Source organism: Glandiceps talaboti, chromosome 1 (assembly GCF_964340395.1).
Source record: "Glandiceps talaboti chromosome 1, keGlaTala1.1, whole genome shotgun sequence".
In the NCBI taxonomy this organism is placed as follows: domain Eukaryota; kingdom Metazoa; phylum Hemichordata; class Enteropneusta; family Spengelidae; genus Glandiceps; species Glandiceps talaboti.
In genome coordinates this window covers 21,827,342-21,847,341 of record NC_135549.1, presented here as the reverse complement: position 1 = coordinate 21,847,341, position 20,000 = coordinate 21,827,342, and the positions used below count along the sequence as shown (strand labels likewise).

The window sequence follows — 20,000 nt, the reverse complement described above, 5'->3', positions numbered from 1 at the left end:
AGTCGATCTCTTGTTTTGGACACTTCAAATAAACATTTGGATGTAATATAATACACTTTCTCCAAACACTTGGGGCGTGTTAGTTTCCATATTACACGTAGCACTTCTGAACTTTTCAAAGTTCATCAGCTCACATCCATGCCGTGCGAAGTGCAGAGCGTGTAAAATAGACTCTCGTTTTTTTCAGAATGTTAAAAATATCGATATATAGTAGAAGAAAATGGTGTGTGTGTTGAGTAAAGAACCACTGTGACATTGTATTGTAATAAAACCAGCTAATGGATTATTAAAACATTAACAAATTGACAATATAGCCATCATTTTATTCTCATTAACCCAGACCCGATAATTGATAATTGATTGATAACTGTCGATAACTGACGAAGGTCACGACATCACACCAACTTACATTGGTAAGGAACGAGCATGTGTCTTTCAACACCTTGTGCATAAATGATGATGTATCTACGTAAAACTATTATTAACCTTCCTATGAACTTGTAAACATTAAGACATTAAAAAGGCGTGGGCATAAAAAAAGAGTTACCGTAGTGCATTCTTCTTTTAAAAAGAACACCTTTGTCAGATTTTCGTACTATTTATCTATTATCGCAATTTATATGTATAATGATTGTTTTATTTAAATGAAAAACTTATTTAGTTAGTAATTTGTAAACGAGTACTTAGAGATAAAACACGTGTTACTGTAACCAGACAGAGTGATGACACTAGTCAAGGTCAAGGTCACATCCGGTTACACTGAGAGTGAATCTGTCCTCAATATATTGGCCTTTCGCTTTATCAAGAAAACAGTATCATCAATGTATTTATCAAAAGTAAACGGAACAATTGGATACAGGGGGTTCTTCAATAGAAGTTCCTGGTTGAAATCTCGATGGTGTATTTACTAAGTAAATATAGCTAAACGTTCAATAAACGATCGTGAGTGGAATTTAATTAATGAAGGCTTCGTACACATGCAGAGTTCTTTTTGCATGTTTACAGCAGAATATGATAACACCACTCCCCAACGAAAAGATACTACTGTGAATCTGTGTATACTGATTTCATTTTTGGTGGCCCATAAAGTAGTGATGCTTCCGGGGGATTTGAAGGGCTTTCTTTGAATAGGCGTAGTTTAGAACAGCCAATCGGCAACGAGCTGATTATTCAAAATAGCTGGACGTACAGAGGAGTTTATACAGGGAATCGATGTCCCCCCTTGTCTCTTCCCCTTACATGTAGGAATATTAATCAAAAGGTTGTTATATTTAGTCTGTAGACCTGGAAAACAACAATCTATGAAATATTACACGCCCCTGTGGGCTTAGCGACACGACCTATCTGACAGTGTATCAACAAACAAACAAACAAACAAACAAACAAACAGACAAACAAACAAACAAACAAACACGAGTCCCACGTGAGTAGCGATATCAATTGAAAGCGTCACAGAAATCACGCTGGGTTCATCTTTCTTGTCATGGGTACTCATTTAGTGATGTAATACAACAGATCACGTTACGGTATCTCATGTCTTGTGTTGAGTTTAACTTGCATGTTACCGTTTAACCTTTGCCACCCATGTACTCTTTCTGTATACTAGTGAATGACCGGGGTGAATGACAGTATCTTTCAGAAAGAGAAGTATGTTCTGAAGGCGGAAGTAGACCGTAACACTCCAGTTCTTACATCAGTAATTCTTATACACTGTTACTCATCATATAATGATATATTTGCATATTCAATTACCATCCGGGATACTGTAACTTCCCCATTTCGCATTAAGAGTGCATCCGCTTTAAATAACAAAAAGCAAGTGAATATTTTACGTGCTTTCAATGTATTACAGACCCATAAGTTAATTTGTTCGGTTTAAGCAAATAAAAAAACCACTTCCTCCTTTTCGGCCAAATGTTCATGCTATCTTTGAGCGAATTGGATAATGTGATTCTCTAGATCTACCGTTCTTTTCAACATTAATCAATTTAAAAATCAACCACCCACCCAACCACCCAACCACCCAACCAACCAACCAACCAACCAACCAACCAACCAACCAATTCAACCGGTTGGTCAGTCGGCGGCTATTATCGTCGGCGGCTTAAACAGGGGTCGGTCTGATTATGAATTTCAAACATTTTTTATTTGGCGGTCGGTCTGTCGGTCGGTCGGTCGGTCAGGCAGTCAGTCAGTCAGTCAGTCAGTCAGTCAGTCAGTCAGTCAGTCAGCCAGCCAGTCAGTCAGCCAGTCAGTCAGTCAGTCACTTGAAATTGCGTGAATCTGGATATAGTGTAGATAATAATGTACCCATACGTTTAACTAATAACAAAACCATGTCATTTCAAAACCAAGAAAATGTGAATGTGTTTCATTTGTTGTAATCAAAAAGAAATTGCTTCCAAACAATCCACATTGTAACCATCAAAACTTTCCTTAGAAGTAGACAGGTTTTTTTTGTCACAGAGACGTCGACTGCCTATACTAGGTAAGTTGTCACAAATCGGACAAAGTGTACATGAGTTTATTGATGGTTTTATTGTATTCGCAACAATCAGTTCAAAAAGAAGCTTCACCGTCCAAAAAAATGTTTCCGATAACATGACTTCAGAAAACAGGGTAGGTAGATCAGAATTTTATTTTATTTTTGTTTCAAGAAATTGCCTCGACCCTCATCGGTAACAATACTGTGTAGTTTGATGAGGTGTAAAAGAAGTACATGAAGACAGTTATGTGTGAAGTAAACTAACACAATATACAGACTAGACTATATTACGGTCTTTAAAGACCTGGTTTCTTTGGGAATGGGATTTTTAAAACAAAATGAAAAAAATAGCGCAAATATTGCGTTGCTGCACAACTTCATGTTCAGGGCAATGATAGATATATAATTTTTTGAAGATTTAAAGTTGTAACCAAAACAAAATTTTCATACCTAATTTCCATTATCATAATCCAGCCATCCTATGTTGGAAGTGTACAAGACAAGTATAGCAACATCCTAATCAAACTTTAAAGGGATGTGTCTACAAGGTTTTGTACTTCTTTATTTTTTAAAATCAATTTGGAACCAAGTCATACCAATGTAACAGGTTTATCTTTCTTGGTTGTCTTATTGTAATATTGTAAAAGCCAGCTACATTCAGTTTATATGGGTAGGTGATGAAACAGCTGTCTTACAATATATTACATAATCCAGTCATAAACCAAACTGGCCATGCTACAGGCTTTACCACCAGAGGAAATAGTAAAGTAAACATTATAGTTAATTAACAATGTACTGTTCTCACTGTGTCAGCTATTAATGAGGACAAATCTACACATTCTCAACAAAGTTAAGCTCAATCTACTGGGTAATTTCAGAGTTGAAGATTTTTGAGGAAAAGCAATGACAAAGAATAACACTTCTAGAAACATCTCACCAAGTTTCAAACTCATTCACTTAGTATTTTTTGAGATATAAGTTTTTGACCAAAATTCACATTTTTACACCTTAATTCCATATCACTCATGGAATCATGGTATGCTTAACATATCTTCGTCCATACATCCCTAAATGCATTTCCATTAAATTTCAGCCCAATCTGCTCAGTGGTTTTGGAATTATAGATTTTTAACCAAAAAGACACATTTTCAGCCCTAATTTGCATATCACTGATGGAATCATCATGTCATGAACAAATCTTACTTTACACCCCCTAAAGAATGTTCCCACCAAATTTCGCACCAATCTGCCCAGTAGTTTCTGAGTTTAAGTTTTTTGACCAAAAATCACATTTTTTGACCCAAAACCCACATCCCTGATGCAATCACTTTCATTTGAACAATTTCCCAACTAGACACCGGAAGTAACATGACCACCAAATATCAAAGCAATCGGTCCAGCAGTTTTTGACTTTAAGTTGTTTACACACACACACACACACACACACACACACATACACACACACACAGACAGACAGACAGACAGACAGACACTTTGCCATGCCTATAGCACTAATGAACCTTATCAGTTCAGTTGTGCTAAAAATGACACTGGCAAGAAAATTTAAATGGAAATAGAAGTAGTTCTTGCCAATGTAAGACATGTTTAAATTTACGCGGAAATAGAACTAATTCTTGCCAATGTAACACATGTTTAAATGTACGCGGAAATGGAATTAAATTCTCACCAATTTTACCTTCGTGTATATAAAAACTGTTTGGGGTCGTCGGCTTAAACTAGGCTCGGTATAGTTATCCGAAACACGTTTTTATTTGACGTTACTAAGAAGTTTGTTTCGATTCCAGAATACGGTTATGGGTACATCTTTGATTCTCACCACATGTAAATAAAAAAATGAGTGTAATTCAGACTCGATTTGCTGTGAACAATGATTAGTCTGATATAAACCAGCGTAGTGACGTAGGCTTCTATTTATTCACTAAGTCTATAAGCATTGCATTTACATTTGTTTTTTGCTTGAATAGTGTTCTTTGTATTATTGTCACGTCGCGTTTTTTTCATTGTATTTTTTATTACCGCCAACCATACACCTGAAGTGACCTACTTTCTTCAAACCAATTTCCCCAATTAATCTTTGAGACCTAAAGTTTGTAAAACTTCCTTTCAGCTGTGAAGAAGGAGACTTGTCATCGTTACAAATCTGTTGTAAAAAACACCATACCAACTGCTATTATTCAGAGTTAGGGCCAAGTTAGTTTATCAAGAGCTTACTTCCTTGATAGGAAAGGACTGATCGAAAGTTGAACTACGTGTGTTTTGACTGGCAATTTTAAACGTAAAAATAACTTTTACAGGAAACGTTGTATTTACGTACACAATGTGTGTCCTTATGATATGTAGAGGCTATGGTTGCAGCCTGTAATACTTAGACGTATGTATGTATGTATGTATGTATGTATGTATGTATGTATGTATGTATGTATGTATGTATGTATGTATGTATGTATGTATGTATGTATGTATGTATGTACATGTATGTATGTATGTATGTATGTATGTATGTATGTATGTATGTATGTATGTATGTATGTGTGTGTGTGTGTGTGTGTGTGTATGTATGTATGTATGTATGTATGTATGTATGTATGTATGTATGTATGTATGTATGTATGTATGTATGTATGTATGAGTGTATGTATGAGTGTGTGTATGTATGTACGTACGTGTGTACGAGTGCGTGTGTTCTAAATTTTAATGTTTTATTGTAATCAGTTTCTTTGGTATCTCTTTCGTTACCCCCTGTCTATCCATATAATAAATTCATATCCAGGTGTAACCACTAATATGAAGGTTGTTTAAATAATATAACACCCACCAACACCATCATCATTTTACATGTAATATTGCATTTAATGTTAGTTTAACCTAGTCATCTAACCCTCCATATTAACCTTGCATCCCTATTAATTCGTTCCTAGTTGGTTGCGAACCATTACATACGATACTACGTTGACAACAGGAATTCCTCGTCTTTTGAAGGGAAAGTAGGGTAAATTCTAGCAAAGATCTCCAGGCAGCGGACGAACTCGATTCCACAGCAATTATGGATAGGGGTTCAGCGTTTGAAATGTTTGGCGAACCCGTGCCTCCACCACAGGATACGACAGAAATCGAACTACAAGAGACGAATCCAAATACAGAAAATGGACTTTACACTACGGAAAGGTGAGATTTGTCTATAGTGTATCTCTATAGAGGTCTATAGTGGTATAGGATGTCTATTATTTTATAACTCTGTATGAGTATATATATCTCATGGTCTATAGTATGTGTAATGCCGAGTGAGTTGTCGAGTTTGTAAGGGAAAATTCACAAGAGGTCAGAGGGTCTAAAGTTGTCAACTGGAGGCCATATTTCACAACTTTCAGAAGGTTAATCATTGTAATTAACATCAATCACTGCATGAGGAAATGCTGATTTTATATTCTTTCCATATTCAAAAGACAGGTAATCGGTAAGACCATACGCCACCACAAGCCCAAATCCATGTACGTGACCGTGGTATACTGTACACTTGCGAAAGCGCGACAATCGTCAGATTCACGCACACGTACATGTACACGCACCATGGGGTCCCACGCTACGCACGAAAAGCTAGTTAGAGAGGCTCATTGAAACAATACTTTGTCGAGAAGAAATTCATTACATACATACATACATACATGTACACGCACCATGGGGTCCCACGCTACGCACGAAAAGCTAGTTAGAGAGGCTCATTGAAACAATACTTTGTCGAGAAGAAATTTATTATATCCGAAAGATGAACTCAAGTGAACTGTAACTCATGGCAATAAGCCACAATCAACGTCGTGGTGGAGATTTCCACGTGTTTATAATGTAATTGAAAAATAAACATCGTATGTTGCTTTCCTGTTGAGGATTTAAAGCTGAAATCTTTTATAGGATATTAATACTCGATTATTACTCAGTTCAACAGTGTCTGAAGAACAGGCTAGGACAGCGTTTCAGAATTATGTCCAACGTCATCATTTCTATGGTAGATGTGCTGCAAATGATTGTGTAATAGACACAATCCGATGTGTGGATGCATTCCATGTAAGTATATATAGCTGTCTGCCTGTTGCTTGGTCAGTCTATCTATCTATCTATCTATCTATCTATCTATCTATCTATCTATCTATCTATCTATCTATCTGTCTGTCTGTCTGTCTGTCTGTCTGTCTGTCTGTCTGTCTGTCTGTCTGTCTGTCTGTCTGTCTGTCTGTCTGTCTGTCTGTCCGTCCGTCCGTCCGTCCGTCCATCCACCAGTATCTGCCAGTCTGTCTGTCTGTCTGTCTACCTGTCTGTCTGTCTGTCTACCTGTCTGTCTGTCTGTCTGTCTGTCTGTCTGTCTGTCTGTCTGTCTGTCTGTCTGTCTGTCTGTCTACTTACCTACCTACCTACCTACCTACCTACCTATCTCTCTACCTACCTACCGACCTATCGATCGACCGACGGACCGACGTACGTATGTATTTGTTTGTCAATATATATATATATATATATATATATATATATATATATATATATATATTAATATATATATATTAATATATATGTTTTTTGTCTTTCTATGCCATGCATACAGATAAACATATCTAATTATAGCTAACTAGATAAATAGATTTAGATCGATATTGACTTCACGCCTCACGCTGCACCAATCGTGACCTTAACCAGTATCAGTAATTTTACCAACTGAGCTAAAAAGGCAATACCTGACCTTTCACCCCATGTTTGCACGTTTGAATTTGAGGATTCTTCCAGTTGACTTGTTGCTTATCTTGTTTGAGAACTACCGTATTGTACACTATATTTACGAAGTGCATATCAAATTCTGTTCTGTTCTGTTCTGTTCTGTTCTGTTCTGTTCTGTTCTGTTCTGTTTTTTTTTGTTCTGCTCTGGTCTCTTTAATACATATGCGTTTATATTTAATTTATTGGTTGGGAGAGCTATAATACGGACTAAATCAAACTAATAACTCTGTTTTTCTCTATCTGTTGTGTTGTAATTACTAAGTGAGGTTAGTTGATTTCATTTATTTACCTTTAGCTTTAGTTGCATTCCTCTAATTCGATTTGACGTGGTTTTCTTACGTGTGACGTAAACGTGGTTTGATTTTATGTTGTCTGCTGTGGTTTGCTTTAATTTGGACAATTTGATTTGATTTGGCATATAAATTATCGATAGATGTACGTGTGACAATTATAAAACTGACACGGCATTTAATAATTATCCTCTCTCTCCTTCCTTCTCTAGTATATGTTAGAAACATTCACAGAAGCTAGGTCTACTAAACTGATCGAACAACCGTATGAAGGTAAGCTCTCCTCTTTATCATCATAAATGGTATAAACGGAAAATCAAGTTTAACCGTCAGTTTTATACCAGGATTTCCTCTTTGTATGAGGGCGCACTTTCGATTTCACTTAGGCCAAGATGACATTATACTCATCCTCCACTTTGAAATGTGATCTTGAGATGTGCAGGTACATCTATGACATTCACCCGAAAGTTTCAATTCTCGCGTATTCGTTAAGTTCTTAAAATAAAACACCGCCTCTCCTACCACACACGCACATGAATACATGGATACATATACGTATATGCTCATTTACACATTCATGCATGCACGCACACGCACACACATATGCATACATACACACATGCATGCATACATACATACATACATACACACGCACGCATGCACGCACGCACACACACATACATAAATACATACATACATACATACATACATACATACATACATACATACATACATACATACATACGGATTGACGTTGTCAAAATGATATTACACGTAGTTTTGTTAGTAGTTTAATATTTCTGTTTGTGCGAGTCTATATTATACACTAACAATTCGTCAGATTTCATATGACATGTTTCCTGAAGATAATTCGATCGACTTCTATACATTTGTAAGGTGATACTGAATCAGATGAAGGACCGGACGGGACTGACTCTGTTCCAGAACCCTGGGATATCGAAGTGGAGCCCCAAAAACTGTTTGAAAACAACTCTGTGCATTTACCTGTACCAAACTCCGAACAAATCAAGGTAATTGTAATTAGTGATTTATTTTAATATTTTCTTTGTACTCTGTCTGTGGAAATTGAGTAATTGTAATTGATGAACTGATAGCGAAAGTGAAAATAATTTATGATCAGAAGTGAATTAAGTCATCAGGATTATATGTCACATGTCAGTGTTGAATAACAGTCTCTGTAAAATGTACCGTGAAAACCAACTTGGGTATTTGAAAAATCCCCATCCTATCCCCACGTCTTAAAAATCATACAGCATTTGTTGTGCTAGGAACTATCACTAACCATTGAATAATAGCCCTTGGTGTACTGAAAAAATACTGCATTTCATCGGTCAAATGATTGAATTTTTGAAAACACGTTGGACAATCTTGGTATGAGGTGACACACACTTTCGTCTTGAATCATCCTATCAGTTTCAAAATTTATGTTGGCGTTGAAATTCTATACTAATTCAGTCTCATCTTTTTTTTTTTATTCGAAAGCCTTGTTCCAACTGTCTTGGCTCTTGTAAAACTACGTGTTCGTTTTGCGATGGAGCTGGCTCGGTAAGTTTGGAGTCACTCGTCATTTTGTAATGAAGATCTATGAGTACTTCTTTAAACATATCAACTACAAATATATGACAAGAACGGAATAACCATTGAGAGTATTTACCTTTTCTTTCAATGTTGTCTTTACAGATTATTTACGTCATATCTGACATATAAGTTGTTGTTTTTAGAGTCTGTATTTCAAACTTATTTACATATCAAATATCATGGCATGCAAAGGATCGTTGCTCTTTATCACATTGTGTGCCATAAGCAAGTTGCACGGGTTCGAACAAAGAAAATGTTGGATTTATATCTCTAGTCGTTCTACGTCACGAAATCGCGTTTCTACGTCATTGGTTATGCGGAGCTCGAATATGAGTCAAATCGTTGAGAATTGCCATTTTATCCATGTATTTTCTTAAATCAAGCTTGTGCAGGTATAATAATGCCATTTCCAATATTGTTTTTATTCAACTGGAAGATACTGATGCAGCTAGCCTCTTTCTGATGTAGCTAGCCTCTGCTTTCTGATGCAGCTAGCCTCTTTTTGATGCAGCCAGCCTCTTTTTGATGCAGCTAGCCTCTTTCTGATGCAGCTAGCCTCTTTCTGATGCAGCTAGCCTCTTTTTGATGCAGCTAGCCTCTTTCTGATGCAGCTAGCCTCTTTCTGATGCAGCTAGCCTCTGCTTTCTGATGCAGCTAGCCTCTTTCTGATGCAGCTAGCCTCTTTTTGATGCAGCTAGCCTCTTTCTGATGCAGCTAGCCTCTTTTTGATACAGCTAGCCTCTTTCTGATGCAGCTAGCCTCTTTCTGATGCAGCTAGCCTCTTTCTGATGCAGCTAGCCGCTGCTTTCTGATGCAGCTAGCCTCTTTTTGATACAGCTAGCCTCTTTCTGATGCAGCTAGCCTCTTTCTGATACAGCTAGCTTCTTTCTGATTCAGGCAATGTGTTTGTCATGCGGAGGTGAAGGTTCAGTAAAATCAAATGTCAAACCAGCAGATGGTGAAGAAACTAAAATGGAAGATTGTACGACGTGTGACGGTAAAGGACGTAAAGGGTAAGTCACCTGACACCAGAGTGCTGTGTGGTAATTTATAAGAAATTGAGTCTTTAAAATATACAGTACAAGAATCTAGGTATAATTGGACCACCTCACTCATTCAAATCATTTATTTCAAATCTAAAATAATGTTTCTCACCATGAAAATTAGATTAAGATTAATATTCAAGAATTATCAATACATTTAATACCGCTCTACTATATCAATATTTATGCATACATATTTTGAATACATGTGATTCTCTCTCATTCAAAGCGTATTGTACGCTTTTTTTGTATTCAACAGCTGTTCGCCGTGTTCGGAGTCAGGAGAGATTGGTTGTTCCAAATGCGAAGCGAAGGGTAAACTCAAGACACATTTAGAACTGATAGTTATATGGTAAGAGTTCATTGGTATTATTGTATATATTCTCTAACCTTTGTACACCTCAGTTCTCAGTAATCATCATCATCATCATCATCATCATCATCATCATCATCATCATCATCATCATCATCATCATCATCATCACCACGCAAAGTGATTGTAAGCTCATCAGAACATTAAAACCTTTGACTTTCCAGAAATAATACTACACCTTTGTCTTTGTTTCAGGAAGAATAACTGGGATGACTACATTGTAGACTATGTGGGAGCAGTTCCCGAAAAGGTATTGCGACAATTGCAGGGCAAAATCGCTTTCTCCGAGGAGAAACGAAAGGTACGATGCTGGCAATGACACATCAATTCCCAATATTTTTAGTCTCCCGAAGAGGGAACTATTACAAAGGACTTCGTCCGTCTGTCCGTCCGTCCGTCCGTAGTACGTCATTTCTCAGACATACATATCCAATTTCTTTCAAACCTGCCACAAAGGTGACATGGCATATGGGACATATATACACGTCACTTTCTTTCGCGACATATGCAAATTTTACCGAATGGCGGCCATATTTGTACTTGGTATAACTCAAAAACTGTAATACACAATGTACATAGAGACTCCAGTCTACCCCATATTATCAGGGAGAAGTTTTCTTATAAGACATTCACCTTTAACCTTCAGGGGCAGTTATCAAAATCGAGCCATTTTTTAGCCTGAAACAGTTCCTTTGCAGTACTTATTTGCCGCCAATTTCTTTTAAAGCCTGTTGACAGGAATATAGAAGAAAAGGAATATACACAGTTATTACTGTTGGTGCTCATATCCCTTTTTACTGAATGGCAGCCATATTTTGGGTAACAAATCAATACATTACTGCATAACTCAAAAACCTTAATGCATAGTGACTCCATTCAAATGTTTAACCCAACATAATCACATGCAAGCTTTCTTTCTTCACAGTGTCCTTTGCCATTGACTTTGACTTTTAGGGTAAATTATCAAAATCAACCTATTTCTTCTTCCAAAGATGGTTTACTTGTTATGCTCATGTGTAATGTGTGAAAAGGACCACGATAACAAACGAATGTTATATTCCTATTCCTATTCCTATTTATATTCGTATTTATTTATTTATTTATTTATTTATTTATTTATTTATTTATTTATTTATTTATTTATTTATTTATTTATTTTTTACTTCTTGTAACAAATATGTGATATGCGAGGTAATGATTTCCCACCGACAGTAAAACAGATACATGTGCCTGACGACATTAACTGGTCTACCACAGTGGTGAATTTGTATGACAAAATATAATACTCACACATTAGATAGATATGTGATAATCTTATACCTCAAGGCAACTCAAATTTTTATTACACCAGCAGTCGATCAGTTCACACGTGTCGAAGATTTAATCTTTCACTCAACATTTCTTGTGTTATATTTTCCTGTCTTGTAGATTTCACCTTTATCTGACTTTCCGAACAACGATATAGTGATGGCGTCGAAGGAATTGGTAGAGGGCCATCACTCCGATTTCATCAATCAAAGAATACTGAAACAGGTCAAAATAAACTACAATTGACATCCAAACACCCTTTACACAATTACGTACTCTCTCCATCATTGTTTGTCTCCGTATTTCCATTTGTGTTACTTTTTCAGTCGTTGTCTGCCTGCATTATTGTTGCAGGTATGTTGCTATGTCTGTCTGTCTGTCTGTCTGTCTGTCTGTCTGTCTGTCTGTCTGTCTGTCTGTCTGTCTGCCTCTGTCTGTCTGTCTGTCTGTCTGTCGTGCTGTCTGTCTGTCTGTCTGTCTGTCTGTCTGTCTGCCTCTGTCTGTCTGTCTGTCGTGCTGTCTGTCTGTCTGTCTGTCTGTCTGTCTGTCTGTCTGTCTCTGTCTGTTTGTTTGTCTGTCTGTCTGTCTGTCTGTCTGTCTGTCTGTCTGTCTGTCTGTCTGTCTGTCTGTCTGTCTGTCGCTCTCTGCCTGTCTCTGTCTGCCTGTCTCTGTCTGTCTGTCTGTCTGTCTGTCTGTCTGTCTGTCTGTCTGTCTGTCTGTTTCTCACACAATTTTACTTTATGCTACCGTTACAATGAAAAATACTTACTCAAGATTCTCTTCTTGTTTCATTACAGCGCCACCAAGTGAGGGTTGTTCCGATATCGGATATCAAGTATACATACAAGGAAAAAAAGTTGAATTTCTATGTATATGGTGAAAATCGTGACAACGTTTACGCGCCAAACTATCCTCAACGGTACTGCTGCTGTTCGGTCATGTAACCATCAACTTTACAACCCTGCTCAATGAACTGTTACAGCGAAGTAAACTGTCTGACCTCAGTGTTACAAATTATCTTGGTTCTTGATAAGCTACATAACTTAATATATCTCCACCAATGCAAATGGTACCCTGTAACTCCAGACATGTCAAGCTGGTAGTTGTTTTTGTTGGTGGGATTTTTTCTTGGTAACAGCCGACTGTAAAATCCGAGGTGACGTGCGGTTGTGCATTTAATTTTCAGTTTACTGTATATAAAGTACAGGTAAATGATTCGCCGTGTCTCTTCTCTGATGTGTTGTACAGTTTGAAGACTATATGTCGTTGTAAATCACATTAAACCAAACTCAGTCAAAGCTGTTCAACGTAGAATCTGTTTGCAGATTTTGGTTGAGAAAGGGACGCAAAATTAACAAAGAAACAAACGAAAAATAATAATGACGTAATCAAAATGTATTGCTCATGAAGTTAACAAGGTGCATAATTAATTTGACAAAGTTATATTCGGAGTATATATTCAGAGGTTCTGACGTGGGAAGTCTTTCAGGGTAATATTGTAAATAACATAGAATGTTTAAAAAAAAAATTATTATTGTGTCCAAAACAAATACAAGTTCGTTGCAAACTTACTACCAAACCAGAAAGACTATGGGTTTCAATTAGTCAGCATGATGTTTTTTGTATGTCTCAGAGGTTTTTTTTTACAAATTGCATAAAACAAAGTAATGCACCAAGCATATAAAATGATACATTCGATCTCTCTCTGAATGCAAATCAACACCACTGTCGAAGAAAACAAGCAAACTATCGGGGTTTGTACTATTTTATTTGTGTAATTCGTAACAAGGAAAGTTATGTGAGATGTTAAAATCCACGTGCCACAAAATTGAAATTAATATAATTATACTCTTTCTGATTTGGTAGTATGTTGATTTAGTAATAACGTTTTTGAATATTGACTATATCTCAGAATTTTCACAATTCGTAATTTTAAAGTGTTTTATATTTTGTGCAATCAACTGAGCGTATACTTGACAAAATATGTTATGAGAACGACTCTAGTTTAGAAAAATACTTGCTTTATTGAATTGTTTGAACGAATATGAATACTTTGGAATGAAATGGAATGAATTTTTTTCTGTCGCAGATATTGAACAAGACAATCACAATGTCATTTATTACACTTATTCCATTCAGTAAGTCAATCCATATAGTCTGTCATTTTATACAAAATGTTAAAGCGCACATGCATGTATAGTTGAAAATTTTATCTGTAATGCGTATCGCCATGTGTACATCGCAGGGGGGGGGGGCACTGCTTGAAATAAAGACATCTCCGTAAACGTTTGGTTCTTGAGAGTCGTTTCGTGATTTTACATCACACACATTATGTGCGATTTTATTTGATAGGTAGTAAATTAGGAACCATGGATACCTATGTTCTGCTATTGTATTATCCATCATCTGTTCACTCCCATGACGCATCTTACGTGCCCATGGCGAAGTCATACACTGAAAAATGAATGAGAAGCAAGTCTCTACTCGGTGTTTCTTATCAATCGTGCGGAATGTGATGTAAAATCATTAAAAAATGTCTCGCCAGAACCAAACGTCTGCAAAAAATACCTTAAAATTCGTCGCGTAATATTCTCCTTTAACCATTCATGGAAATATTTACATTTACCTACCGAAATAGTCAATATTTATATCTATATTTACAGGTATAATACTATGCCATCCATCTAGTGAAAGCAAGTGAGCAAGGCTAGAGACGTATTCGTATTGTTAGATGTGTGCAATTGGCCTAAACACAATTTCCAGACTGTATAATATACTGAATAGTCATCGGGAAGTTAATGGTATTTCTGGACTTTCAGGACTTTAAAAAAAAATTAGTGATTGTAAAATTCATACATTGTACATCAATCACATTTAGTTTGACTAACATGAACAAGTGATCTCTATCTGTTCATATGAGAGGGTTGTTATAATCAATGCATTTGATCCTTGTCAAATAAACATGTACTCCATCCAAGTTGAAATGTCCTCCAGTTACGTAAATGTACTCCATCCTCGTTGCAAGTAATTGAAATTACGTTTAACGGAGTGCATTGCAACGCAGTACATTGTTAACTATTTACTAGTAGTACTAAATAATTAGCATTCTACTCTGTTTTACATTTCTGGATATTTCACTGTATTGTTTCGCACGAGAATGTACAAATTATGGACAGGCACAGAACACATCATGTAAATAACTGTACGTGTACACCCACACCACTACAATACACAAGCCTTGGTATTGTTTAATATTGTTTTAAATTTTTTTTTTTTTTTTTTTTTTTTTCATTGGGACACTTTGTTGAAGTAAATAAGCTTACCCTGGAACATTGTTTTTTTCAGTGATAGAAATATTGCCTCCTATATGCAAATTTTAAATTGGTTTCTTATTGCAAACCAAATAGCTAGCTATCACATATGTAAATCAGAATGTTAAAGCCAGTATTAGGCAAGAATTTTTTTATCATATTTTCGTCTTTGTCAAATAACAATTTTATTTGCAAATAAACGAGGAAATGATACTATTACGATAATAATATAAAGATGAAGACATGAATTCGACGTAATATTTATTTTTATATTACCGAGGGGTGAAAAGAGAGAGAATTCACTGACCATCTTAACAGTCTTGACCCAGACATCAAGTTTACCACCGAGGAAGAACAGGATAGGTCTCTGGCTTTCCTAGATACGACCACAGTTATTCAGGATGATGGCTCTTTAAAAACTAAAATCTACCGCAAACCCACCCATACAGACCAGTACCTCAATTTTTACTCTAACCACCCTTTACAGCACAAACTAGGTGTGATCCGGACGCTTCATCACAGAGCAGATACGGTGATTACCTACAACTCAGATCGTGAAGAAGAAAAGACTCACATCAACCAGGCACTGTATAGGTGTGGATACCCAAAGTGGGCAGTAGATAAAGCCACAGTCATCCAGCCTCAAAAGTCAAAGACCATCCGTAAGAAGGAACAACCAAGTAAGGGTTTAGTGGTCCTACCTTACATCAAGGACACTTCAGAGGCACTAAAAAGAATCTTTACTGCTTACGGTATTAACACCTGCATTAAGCCCACTAAAACCTTGCGGCAATTATTGGTGTCTCCAAAGGACAAGACTAAAAAGGAACATGTATGTGGAGTAGTGTACCAAATTCCTTGCCAGGGCCAGACCAACACAGGCCAATGCAAAGATTCATATATAGGGGAAACTGAGAGATCACTCAAGACCAGATTTTTGGAACACAGAAGACCTAGTTCCAGCACATCAGAGGTCTCCCAACACATCCACATTGAATCACCCGGTCACTCGGTTAACATAAATGAAGTGAAGATACTGGACACTGAAACCAGATATTTTGAACGGGGAGTGAAAGAAGCTATTTACATCCGAGCACTCAAACCATCACTAAACAGAGACGGGGGACGATACAAACTTCCAGGCACCTTTGACCCCTTATTAGGCTCACGTGTCCTGTAAGGTCACGTGTGCTGAATAGTGGGTCAATCTGTTGACAAAGACTGAAGTGTACAGTCGAAAATTTCAGGTAAATTTTCTAGTTGTGTTTGGACCAAAAGTTCAAATTGAATACTATGGTTTACCAACACAGATGAATTTCCATTTGAATACCTATCCATTTGTACTCTCCCTTGCACATTTTTATTCTACTATGTAAAAATCATTATTCTTTTAATAAAGTGGTCACACTTTCTAACTACTTCCTACAAGGTCAACTTAAAGAGGGAAAGGCCACGCCAGGAAATTAATGTATTTAAAAAAAACCCTTTTCATTCTGAAGAGTCAATTTATGATTTCAGATGACATAAATTTTGCGCGATTGCCAAAAACCCACCAAATTGAAACTGCTACTGTTCTATCAGTGTCATCTGTTGCATTATGGGATTTAGCAGGCATACATATGTATTAAATGAACAATAAATATTCTAGATTGTTTTATAAGGTAATCAGCACTCAGGAGTATGAATATGTACTGTCCATCTAATACATATGCAAGTCTGCTTAGTCCCATATGAGGTAACAGTGGAGCACTGCTACAATACTGAAGGTGAAATAGAGTTTTTCAATTTGGTGTTTCGGTTACCACATTTTTGCGTTCTGTGTTGATATATCAATGTAAAATGAATGATTATTCACTCTGTCTATTGAGGCAAGGGATTTCCTTCCGGATTTGATAAGTCAGGAATTAGTCTCACACGATAGAACTACTTGTACATACATACATACATACATACATACATACATACATACATACATACATACACACACACACACACACACACACACACACACACACACAAAACATACAGTTATTCGGCGGTCAGTGGTGAGCTGTGATTCTGGCAAGTTGATTATGTGATCTCAATACGAGTTACTTCCAAATCTTCCTAAGTGCGTAAGATCCCATGTACGCAGAGAGACGTACAAAAAGTTGGGTGGCAATCAATGGAGTTATCTAGTTAACATACTATGTGATCATAGTTTGTGTGAGAGATAGAGATAGGCTTTGCGACACGGTTCTATTCTTCTTTCACCTGTGTGATTCTTTCTTTTATTCACAATTTCACTCTAACAGGCGATTCTAAAATATTTCTAAGTAAATATATGATATCATCATATTCCAAGATGTATGACTGAACATCGCCTGGTATAGAATTTGTTGACGATTCAGTTGTACCTGTTGCAAACTATCAACCATTACAAATCTGTCTGACATTTTGTTTGATGACCAAATGCACAATCCCGACTTTCCATCCAGACAAAATGTGACCTTCTCCTGATTCCGTTTTCTGAAAGTGGCTTTCCCTCAATTTACTTACTTTAGAACACCCCCTCCCCCATTCAAATACTTCAAAAAACATGGGTTAACATGCTGTCAGAAGTGCAAGGGATACCAGTCCCAGAATGTATTAACTCAATTCCAACGCTGCCAACACAATGATAATTTAAAAATAATTTGACTCCACCCTTCATGCAAAGAGGCGTTGTCCCTATTGGGGCTATCGAGTAAAAATAAAGATTGTTTTCTTTATTACGTTATTTTAATTTTTGTGTATTTTTTTTGTAGGAAGGCACTGCAATAATCAATTTCTGTGTTTAGGTCTAATCGGCATAGCCTCAGATTAGTGGTTTTTGAGGCAAAGCCAAGGCCCGAACTAACAAACACTAAATGAGTGCACCACTAGCATTGTCGAGAATCAACATTCCTAATATCTTACCACACTCTCCTCCGATGAGAACTACTCTACTCCTCTCCACACACCACATTTAACAAGTCATTCATTGATTACATGGATGTCAGCAGCAATTTGACTGAGGGTGTGTACTGATATTTGGGTACAACGTTAGCAGTGGTGGGATGTGGAAACGGTTGCATAGGTGGGGGTCATATCAAAATAGCAAAACATTGCAAACTTTAGTTAGATAAAACAATAAGTCAAGTAAAATATAACCTTTCCTAATTCCAATTTATAAAACACAGTCCTCCAGATAACCAAATTGTAAAATATACATAGCACCTCCTGATTTCCCCAGCACCCCCCCCCCTTGCGATACTGAAGACCCCATTACAAGCGTACGTGACACTTCGTTCTACTCTTTAAATGTACACCAAATCAGTCAATGTGTCCAATCAAATAACGACGACAAATCTGAGGTACCTGTGTCATTCTTACTAATATGTGTTCAAAGAAAAACCGAAGCGGTCACAGAGTAAATTTCTTCTGTCGAGTGCGTTTGAAATTATCTTTATTATCAATAGGTATTGACAACTTTTTTGAATTGACTGTCTTCACCCATCTCATACAATCCAAAGATAATAGATGTAGTACTGAACAAAGACAACATGACGTCTCCCACCCACACACATAATTAGGTTTCATACTAAGAATTCGTGTGACTGCAGTTCCCTTCGGCAAGGAGATATGATAATGTAGTACTTAGCTGATCTGGGATACTAACATTTTGTTGAAGCTAGCATGAACACAATTATATCAGTCTTACAAGCCGCAACCTCTTTTTTTCGACGTATGAATGAAAGGGACTCCGAGGCATGAATCGGTTGTGTTAATATGAGGCCCATTAGTTTGAAGTTCTTTTCATACTAAACAATTCTATTGCGAAGCAGGACTCTTGGCTTCAGGTGTTAGAAATGGGCACGTTTATAGCCTGATTAGAGCTGAAGAATCGTGATATGACATCCCTGTTCCCCACCCCCACATGAGCGTTTTGAGACAACCAATGCAATCTCATATAAAATGTGTATTTACTCAAGTCCTTAAAACATACAGATACTTTAACAAAAAGATGAAGATAAATCACAGCCAACCAACCTATAAATTCATTCATCCGTGTTCTAAAATCTTCATACGATAAATGCACTGGTTTTACAGACATTCAGGCTGCTAATAAAAAGCCTGAGCTTCAGCGTTGTAATGGCGACATATTTTCCCAGCAGAACAAACAACATCTTGATACAATTACGGGATATCAAGCAATGTTACGTTGGCAGAGTAGAAAAACACTTCCGTCAGATGAATAATTACATGTTTCCGATGCTAACAGTAACACCCTTTTAGCATCTTCACGGACCTGTACATATGGTGAATAACGCCACCAGCCTACGCTTTGGGGCTATGTGTAAATAAAACTTGTTTGTCTAAACTAAGCATCTTGCTAGAACTAGTTTACACCTCTCAATCCGATTATGGTCAGTAGTTTTACCTCAGATCATAGACAAGAAACTGTGTTCCTTGTCTGTGCTCAGATGTTGTACCATGGATCACAGTCCTGGTTGCAGACGGTGCACGCGTTTCGCTCAACACCGTCGTACGAAAAGCAATGTAGTAACCGGCCTATAGCGAGTGCGAAAACAAAATACTTTCGCACCAATAACAAAAGAATTACAAAGCTATCAAATATTAGCAATCGATCGAATATATACTCATTTTACATCTTTTTGACGATAGTAATCGCTGGTACGATCACAAGAAGTGTCGAAACCGGAACTTTTCCAGTTCCGACTGATTTCAAAGTCCCGCCATACAAACTCCGCCACATTTGATCGGGACGTCCACTTGGGCATCATACTT

The 20,000-nt window shown here is 36.9% G+C and overlaps 1 protein-coding gene across 2 annotated transcripts in view; it reads left to right on the top strand.

Moving 5' to 3' along the window:
• LOC144436837 (protein SSUH2 homolog) overlaps window positions 1–15,407 on the top strand; it is a 15,841-nt gene extending 434 nt beyond the window's left edge. Inside the window, exons 2-11 of one of the 2 annotated variants that reach the window (XM_078125707.1) lie at window positions 5,486–5,671; window positions 6,439–6,565; window positions 7,770–7,830; window positions 8,455–8,588; window positions 9,061–9,123; window positions 10,054–10,169; window positions 10,459–10,551; window positions 10,768–10,873; window positions 12,001–12,105; window positions 12,678–15,407. In XM_078125707.1, the coding sequence (XP_077981833.1) occupies window positions 5,550–5,671; window positions 6,439–6,565; window positions 7,770–7,830; window positions 8,455–8,588; window positions 9,061–9,123; window positions 10,054–10,169; window positions 10,459–10,551; window positions 10,768–10,873; window positions 12,001–12,105; window positions 12,678–12,824 (1,074 nt within the window). In that variant the 5' untranslated portion in view covers window positions 5,486–5,549 and the 3' untranslated portion in view covers window positions 12,825–15,407. Of the gene's footprint in view, window positions 1–5,424; window positions 5,672–6,438; window positions 6,566–7,769; window positions 7,831–8,454; window positions 8,589–9,060; window positions 9,124–10,053; window positions 10,170–10,458; window positions 10,552–10,767; window positions 10,874–12,000; window positions 12,106–12,677 lie in introns of both variants that reach the window. The other variant, XM_078125699.1, reaches the window with a different exon arrangement.
• Window positions 15,408–20,000: the final 4,593 nt, after the last annotated feature.